Below are 9,197 nucleotides of genomic sequence, written 5' to 3'. Positions count from 1 at the left end.
ACACGATTAGAGTTCCTCTTCAAATGATCGTCAACATGCAACATAGTATGGTGGTTGTAGCCGCATACATTACAAGTTTTCCGTGAACGACACCACTCACGTGTATGGGAAGGACACAAGCATCGGAAACAGAAACCCCTTTCCTTTGCTTGCCTTCTGCGCTCATTGACGTCCATTCGATGAAACATTGCACAGTTTTTCAAGGTGTGTCTGGCGCAGCATACGCGACACTTTGGTTGGCTTGATAGGTGGCTGTAAAGTAAAGTTTATTAAGTTGTGAACGAGAGACAAAACTACGGAATTTAATTGGCAACTGGTAGAATGCAGAGCTTTACCAATGGACGAACAATTGGTCCATTTTGAGTCCTTACTTCGGCTACTCGAACTCTAGAGTCAGAGCCGAAATAAACCTTAGAAACACGGCCCAGTCGCCATTCAGTAGGTGGTAAATTGTCATCTTTAACTAACACAAAATCATTTTCTTTAAGGTTGGTTTGCTCAGTTTTCCACTTATATCGACGTTGTAATTCAGTGATGTACTCATTTTTCCATCTTTTTGCGAAATGATTTTGAATGGTCTTCAGTCTCTGCCAGCGGTTGAGTAATGACATATTATCAGAAAATTCCTCAGGGATGGAAGTTAAGGCGGCTCCTCTTAACAAATGCCCAGGAGTAAGTGGAGTCAGATCCTCAGGGTTCTCGCTTATTGGAGAAAGAGGTCTAGAATTGAGTACACTTTCGATTCTAATCAACAAAGTTGAGAATTCTTCATAAGTGTATTTCAGGTTACCTGCTACTTTACGTAAATGAGTCTTCATGCTTTTGACGGCGGCCTCCCATAAGCCGCCCATATGTGGAGCATGAGGGGGAATAAAATGCCAAGCAAACCCATGTATATTGTAACGTTCAACTAGATGCTTTTCGGCGGATTTCAGAAACACTTGGTATTCTCTAGATAGAGCCCTACTAGTTCCAACAAAATTTGTCCCATTGTCAGAAAATACCTTTTTTGGGAATCCCCTTCGCCCTACGAAACGATTAAAAGTTGCCATAAAGGCTTCAGTCGATAAATCAGAACAGACTTCTAAGTGAACAGCTCGAGTAGACAGGCAGATGAAAACGGCGGCATATCCTTTCTGTAATTTAGCATTTCGTAATTTTGATGTCTTCAATTCAAAAGGTCCAGCGAAATCTATTCCAGTGTTGGTGAAAGGCAGTGAAAAAGTACATCTTTCAACAGGTAAAGCAGCCATTATTTGATTTCGGATTCTTTGCTTATAAATGGTGCAATTTCGACAATTTCGAATACAATACCGTATGGCGTTTTTCAAACGTATGATAAAGAACTCTGCTCTAATAGCGCGCAGCATGCTTTGGTGTTCAGCATGTAGAAGAATCTTATGGGTGAAATCAATTAACAATTTACAAAATCTCGATTGTTCCGGAATAATTATTGGATATTTTTCGGCGTAGTTCAAATGAGCATTAGTTAAACGGCCGTTGACACGAAGCAGTTTATGTTCATCCAGAAATGGATTTAAAGTTAGTAACTTGCTTTTAGAAGAAAGTGCGTGGCTATTTTCAAGCGCATTATATTCGCAAAAGTAAAATCGTTGTTGGGCTAGTTTGATGAGTCGCAATTTAACAGTTCGTATTTCTGTAGCAGTAATGAAATCGTTTCTCATTTCAGAACAGTATTGCTTTTGGCATTTCCTTATGAAACGATACATAAAACATATAACCCGAAGAGCACGATCAAATGATGAGAACCTTTCCAATATGTCCTCAGTTTCAGTTTGAGTTTGCAGTGTAATCACTTTTCTTTCAAGAGTTGGCTCATTGAGAGTTACAGGTTTTGGCCAAAATTCTGGAGGCTTTACCAACCATTTCGGCCCATTCCACCACAGTGTATTGGAATTCAATTCGCTAGCAGTACATCCCCGAGTTCCTATATCAGCTGGGTTCTCATTAGTGGGCACATGCCTCCAGGTGGCGTTTCCCACATTGTCTAGAATCTCTGATATCTTGTTGGCAACAAACGTTTTCCAGTGAAACGGTGGTTTAGCCAACCACGCCAACGTAATAGTGGAATCGGACCATAAATATATATCAGAAATGGACACATTTAAGTTTTGACAAACAGATTTCAATAATTTAGACAGTAGTGCAGCCCCACACAGTTCAAGCCTGGGCAAACTAACAGTTTTTAAAGGCGCTACTTTGCTTTTCGAAGCAAGTAGGTAAGCAGTTCGAACTTTCAGCGATGATAAAGTGCAAATATAAATACAAGCGCAGTATGCCTTTTCAGAGGCGTCACAGAACCCATGAATTTGAACTCTTTTTTCCGGAGAGTAATATATCCAGCGGGGAATCCTTATAGATTCAATACCGCTAAAATTTGCAATGAAAACGTTCCATTTTTCTAATGAGTGCTGTTTGACTTCTTCATCCCAGTCTGTACCATCGATCCACAATTGCTGAAGAAGCATTTTTGCCAGGACTACAATAGGAGCCAACCAACCAGCGGGGTCAAAGATTTTTGCTACGACGGATAATATTTTCCTTTTCGTTAGAGGAGCGGAAGGAACAGTTATATTTGACACACTATAGTGAAAATTGTCAGCCATTGCATTCCATCGAATGCCTAACGTTTTTGTCTCACTTTTATCTTCTAGTCTTAGGAATTCTTCGTGAAGAAGATCCTCCGGGGTTATTTTTTGCAGAATTTGAGAATGATTAGCAGTAATCTTCTTAAGTGGGAAACCAGCGGAATTTAGCAAATGAATCACCTGTAGTAAGGAAGATTCAGCTTCAGGTAATGAGTGCCCACCTGAGAGTATGTCATCGACGTATATTTGGCGTTGTAAAATTTCTGATGCAGTAGGGTGAGTAGATTTCCCATCTTCACTCAGTTGTAAAAGTGTCCGAATCGCTAGGAATGGAGCACAATTTACGCCAAAAGTCACAGTTTTCAGACAGAAATCAGTAACTTCGTCCTTCGCAGATTTCCGAAATAGAATACGCTGAAAATGTCTGTCATCCTCATGTACGTAAATTTGACGATACATTTTCTGAATATCGCCATTAAAGACATATCTAAAAAACCTCCACCGCAGTATAACGTTCATCAAGTCATTTTGAAGTATTGGTCCAGTATGTAAAATGTCATTTAATGAAATGCCGGTAGATGATTTCTTTGAGGCATTAAAAACAACTCTAACTTTTGTTGAGACCCGTTCAGATTTCACGACGGCGTGGTGAGGAAGATAGTATGACTTATATCTAGAACTGTGGAAGATTTCCTTTGAAGTAGTAGGTTCCATATGATCCAGTTCAATATATTCCGATAATACATTCGAATATTCAAGAGCAAGTTCAGGTGTCTTTTTCAGATTTTTTTCCATATGAACATATTGTCCCATTGCAGCGCGTCTCGATGATCCGAGTATTATATTTGTACCTAAATCATGACGAAATGGCAACCTAACCAAGTATTTCCCATCAGATCGACGAATAGTTGTGTTCTTATAAAATTCTTCGCACCAAACGTCATTTTGCGCCAGATTTCGCGACGATGGGACTTCTTCAAGTTCCCAGAATTTTCGTATCTCCTCATTTAGTGAGTTAGAACAAGTTACAAACGAAGCAAAAGATGATACAGATTTAGTATTTGAAGGACCACTTAGGATCCAGCCAAATTCAGTTTCCTGTGCTAAAAGATCCCCTGACACCTTCTTTCGCACACCAGATTTCAGAATGAATGGGAGAATATCACTTCCTAATAAAACATCTATCGGCGCAGGTTTATAAAAGTTGGGATCAGCTAAGTCAATTTTTCCTAATCTTGACCAATCAGAAATGCGAATGTGTGAAGACGGCATCAGATGATTCATATTTGTAATAACCACTGCTGAGGCGTTAAGTTTAAAATCAGATTTCCTTGATTTCAACACTAAATTGCAAAGCTTCGAGGAATTTTCCAAAACAGTTCCGCCGAGACCAGAAATTGTCGTATAACCCTTCCTAGTTGGTATCGAATATCGGTTAATGATCCTACTTGAGATAAATGTTTCCTGCGACCCTTGATCTATGAATGCACGAATTGTAAATCGGGATCCCAAATGTTCCAAGTCTACCAATGCAGTGGGCAAAATAGTACAATCCCCACTTCGAGCGAAATTTGACTGAACAAATGAGATAGGTGGTGTATATGCTGCCGCGGATGTGGACGGTTGGTCTGATTGTGAATCTACATAGTGCGCCGAAACCTGTGTCGGCTGTTGCCTTTGATTTACTTCATTAGAAATATTGTTATCGATTTCAGGATGCAGTAAAGTGTGGTGAGACTGTTGACATTTTTGACAGTGGTGCTCGCTCTTACAATTTTGGGTACTATGCCCGTAAGATAAGCAGTTCTCGCAAACTTTGTTGACGGTCACAAATTTTTTTCTTTGCGCAGGATTCCAATTGATAAATTTGAGGCAAGTGCGTAGCGAATGATCCTTTTTACAAACTTTGCAAGGTTTGAAGTTTCGCTCAGTCTTAGTATGATAATTTTGTGACTTCTGCGAAGTTGCAGGAGGACTTGACGGTTTCCTCATGTCCAAAATCGATTCCAACATGCTAAGTCTTTTCGTAATAAACTCGTCGAGTTGATCCCACGAAGGCAGCTTCTTGTGGTCAGTCAATGAATTTTCCCAAGCAGCCAAAGTCTCATCAGGGAGTCTTGAGGACATCCAATATACCAATATAGGGTCCCACGAAGCAACAGAAATATTATAAGTCTTCAGAACAGACAGACAATTATTCATAGTGTATTGCAAGTTTCTAAGAGTCTTGCTTTTTTCAGTGGTCACGCGTTCAGTTTCAAATATTTTCCGGAGTTGATGGTTAATGAGAATGCGCTGGTTTTCGTAACGTTGTCGCAGGGCATCCCATGCCAACATAAAGTTATCATCAGTCAGAGCAAACTGTTTCACGATTTGATTTGCTTCGCCTCGTGTTTTCGCTCTCAAATGAAACAATTTTTGCGCGGGAGACAGTTTAGGATGTTTGACATAAATAGCAGAGAACATATCTCTAAAACTAGGCCATTTGTCATATCCACCACTAAAAAGCTCAGTATCGCACGGCGGAACTTTTACTGCGTACCCAGTTTCATCCGAGGCCAAGTTGCCTGGATGATCAGTTCGTCTTGAAGTGTTTTCCAATTTATTCCTCTCAATGTCAATAAGATCAAGTAACGAAGTCTTACATTGTCTGTAAGATTTACACGATTCGTTAAATTTCAGGTGAATCGACTCCATTTCAGTTTTAGAGCATTCCCCTTCAGATGTCATCTCATTTTCGTATACTTGTGTCAACGCGCGCCAACGACGCTCGAGATCATCTAGATCGACTCTCAAACTAGAAAGTGTGTGTTCCGACACATCAATTGCCGAAAAATTCGCACAATACGTGACCAACTGGTCCGAGAAGAAAATAAATTTTTTAGTTGACATTGTTATAAGAAAACCGTATCCAAACAACTGAACTCAAACCCAGAAAAATTACCACAGCACTAGGTTAGGTTAGGAGGAGATAATTTTCTAAAAATGGCAAAATTATTCAAACGATATAAATGTCTTGCAGTTTTATTCCCAAAGGGAACAAAATAATAGTAAATCAGATAAGAGTTTCTAATAAATCCGAGTTTCAGTTCCACAAAGAACAATTTCTTTTCCCCATACCAGATTTCTAACGCTTTGCAATGTTAAGTATAACTGATAATCCAATGCCAAATGATTCTGTATATTCGTACGTAAATATATAGGTGAGAATTTTTAATGTTACAGTTTCGTAATGGCAACGCTAACTGTATATCTCTCCAGAGCAACAGAATCGTCTCAAAGGATCCGATGATATCTCAGGTATCATATAACAGTATGAATATGAAATGTAAATAGAGCAACCATTTCCATTACTTCGGAAACGTCGATCCCCAAATGAAAAATACAAATGTCTCCGTTTATATGATAAATGATAAACGTGCTACCCAACTGCATCAATCGTAAACCGTTAACCCTTTGATCACCATCTCAAATCCCTTAGAGCACCAATACATTAAACTTCATCACTCATATGTAATAAAATTTCACCAGAGCAATGTCAAATCAATCTGATTCTGACTCCAATCATTCCAGTGCAGACACCTTAGAACGTAGCCCTCTTCAAAAGTAACATTCAGACTGAGAAAACAGCTTATAATGGTAGCTCTCAGTAGTGTCAGCTTCGTATTTCGAATTTCCCCAGTTCACACCCTTGAGCATTACAACATTGACAGACCACTTAGAAGCAGCATTCACGATGTCATATAATCCGATACCCCAACATAAGCTGTATATCGTCGCCACTCCGGGACCTACTTATGTCTCAAATCCCCACACAGAAAAAATTTTCCGTAGTAAACTAACGATAAATTTAACTTATTTTTATTGGAAAAAAATATTTGCTAGTAGTTAAATTTTATTATTTTTATCGAAATTTTCCACAGCTTAATGAAATCATACTTTTTTTTTTTTTTTTTTTTTTTAGTATGCCTCAGATTTTCTTTTTCTTTTTTTTTTCGAACTAAACGAGGGTATAAAGTACAATGACCGTCCACATAAGCCCAATATGAACTAAACCAAACGAAGATTTTCGTACGATTCCCAAAAATAGTAAGAATGAACTACTGTATGGTTAAAACGATCATGATTTGGCGCCAATGATTTTCTTCTTTACTTTAAGTTAACTTTTTCCTTCTATGAGAGGATGTAACTTTTTGAATTGCAGTTAAAAAGTACAACAGGCTATTAAAATTTCCTGGTTTGAACAACGCTTTGTGGAAATCTCAAAAAATGGAGTAAAATTCAGTTCAATTTTCGTGCGAGGTAGTTCATTCTTCCTATAAAACGGCTCACTTTTCCTCTGTGCATGAACCAAACGTGGGTATAAAGTCCAGAGGCAGTACGCATAAGTCCAATTTGACATCAAAAATCTTGTATAATTGCCAGAATCATCAAGCATGAATTACTATATGATAAAAGTGATTGTAATGATTGCAGTAGGTCACGGCTTAACAGCGCATTGCAGAAATCACACAAAAAAATGTAAACCGACAAGTAAATTTCCTTGGCAGAACTTTTCCACTCTCGGGCAATATTCCGATTAATGAAGGAGTTAATTTTGACGAATTCAAATACCTCCCAATCACGAGAGACTAGAATTGGATTCTTTATTAATGTCTTATGAAAATGTTTCGCGTCTACACCAAATGGAACAGAATGACAAATCCAACTTAAAAGATATAGGCGTTCCCCCAAATCTTACACAACAGAAAAGTCTCTTATCCAAAGATAGTTTCACGACGTACGTAATTACAACCTCACATATAAGCGATACTCCCACGAACTTCTCCCAGTTACGGCACTAGAAAATGTTGAGGGCGAAATTTCTATCCCATTTATGATAGTAAATTCTCAAATAGTGAAACCTGTTCGGCAGAAGGAAAGCAAATTTCTTTGTCAACCATAAACTCAATTTTGTCAAATATTCACCCGTAAGTGTTGTACGGACATATAAATAAGTATCGTGCACTAAGTGCCCCAGTATTTCCTCAATCTTCAATTATCAGCAGTAAAGTAAAAATACAAATCTCATTTATTTCCAAATAGTTTGATTTCTATCAGATATTAATAATTTAGCTTATATCAGATTTTTCAACAAATGACAAATTTTAATTTAATTTATTCCGTATACAGCCGAAACTTTTAAGGTTCCCCGAATCTCGGCCTTTTCCCATAAAACTGTGTTTTTATGTTTATGTTGTGATTCGATTTGATTTTACATAGTACATTTTACATAGAACATAGTTCAATTATTTCTGCTTTGAGAATGCATACGGTGTCAAAAAATGTCAAGTATATTAGGTTGATTGCTACACCATCTAGTATCAATATTTTCCAAAGGGTATGTGCTCGTGACTTAGCATCTTCTCCTAGTCCCGCATTTGTCTATATACACATATTCATACTTGACAATATTACACAATCATCCATACGCACTCACCTGCCATAAATATCATAAATCGTCAACACCCCTCACCTTACGCCTCATCTACCATCGTCCCATATTCTTTGCAGCACCGCTAGGCAAAAAAAAGTACTCAAATTGCTCGATCAACCGTATGCTCAACTATGAGGCTGTATTGCTGCTGTACTTTCCATGCAGCTCCACTGCATGCCAATCCACAAAGAATTAAAAATTTAGCCAATAGTACATTCCTACTTCCAGCGACTTCTTCTCATAATTTTTGCCAAGTCTTCGATTAAATTTCCTTGCTATCAATTTGCCAATATCCAAAATGAATTCAAAACCATGTAATTCCGAATTTTCCTCTCTTTTAAAGTGTATATTCAATTTGTCCTTTCTGTATTCAGCCAATTCTAATATTCTTAACCAATTCAAAATTGTTTTGACATCTGTATTGCGTCAGATGACAATTAAAATGTGGAGCCGGTAATTGACAGAATTTGACAATACCCTCTTTCTTTTCTCTAATTACCACTCTCTTTGAAATGCACTCACTTCGCCGAAAATTACATGCCTTTATAGCACCAAATTAAAAACAGTGATGCCGTATTGTGAAGGGACAGCCGGATTGTTGTTCAACACCTTCGGGTGGATTCATAAAATCAAAGCCTAATGGAGCGTTTATGAGAGCCCAGTGCTGGCAAAATCAGCTACGGTCATTAAATAAATATGTTTAAACATTTAGTCCAGCTCCCTGTGCGAGCATAAATAGCAATCAAATTTCGGACAAATTTCCCTCCTCTATAAAAATTATGGCAACAATGCAAATGAAGAATGAGAGAGAGTACTAGTGAAAAGTTGACAAGTAAGATATTTCAAAAGTGCACTGCTTACTTTAAAGATGTTAGAAATGAAGAGAAATTAACATTTATTTCGATTCTCTTAACAGTGGTTAGTCTGCCGCAGCGATACGGCGAATTCAATGAACATTAGCAAAGAAGAATGCAAGAACTCGCTCCCGAACTACAAATAAAAAAATGTATGGTACAACAGAAATTGTGATGGAATTAAATTCAGATCTTCTCATATCAATGTTGCTGCTCTCTCGGTCGCATATGAACTGCAATATTGCCGCTGATATGTCG

At 38.0% G+C, this 9,197-nt stretch overlaps 1 protein-coding gene across 1 annotated transcript; it reads right to left on the bottom strand.

Annotated features, from left to right (window-relative positions):
- Positions 1 to 302: 302 nt before the first annotated feature.
- Positions 303 to 5,501, bottom strand: LOC142221389 (uncharacterized). The gene has a single exon (XM_075291106.1). The coding sequence runs from the start codon at positions 5,499 to 5,501 to the stop codon at positions 303 to 305; it is 5,199 nt and encodes a 1,732-aa protein (XP_075147221.1).
- Positions 5,502 to 9,197: the final 3,696 nt, after the last annotated feature.

This window comes from Haematobia irritans, chromosome 1 (assembly GCF_050003625.1).
Source record: "Haematobia irritans isolate KBUSLIRL chromosome 1, ASM5000362v1, whole genome shotgun sequence".
NCBI classification, from domain to species: Eukaryota; Metazoa; Arthropoda; class Insecta; order Diptera; family Muscidae; genus Haematobia; species Haematobia irritans.
The sequence above is the reverse complement of the archived record's forward strand: the minus strand, read 5'-3'. Positions and strand labels throughout refer to the sequence as shown.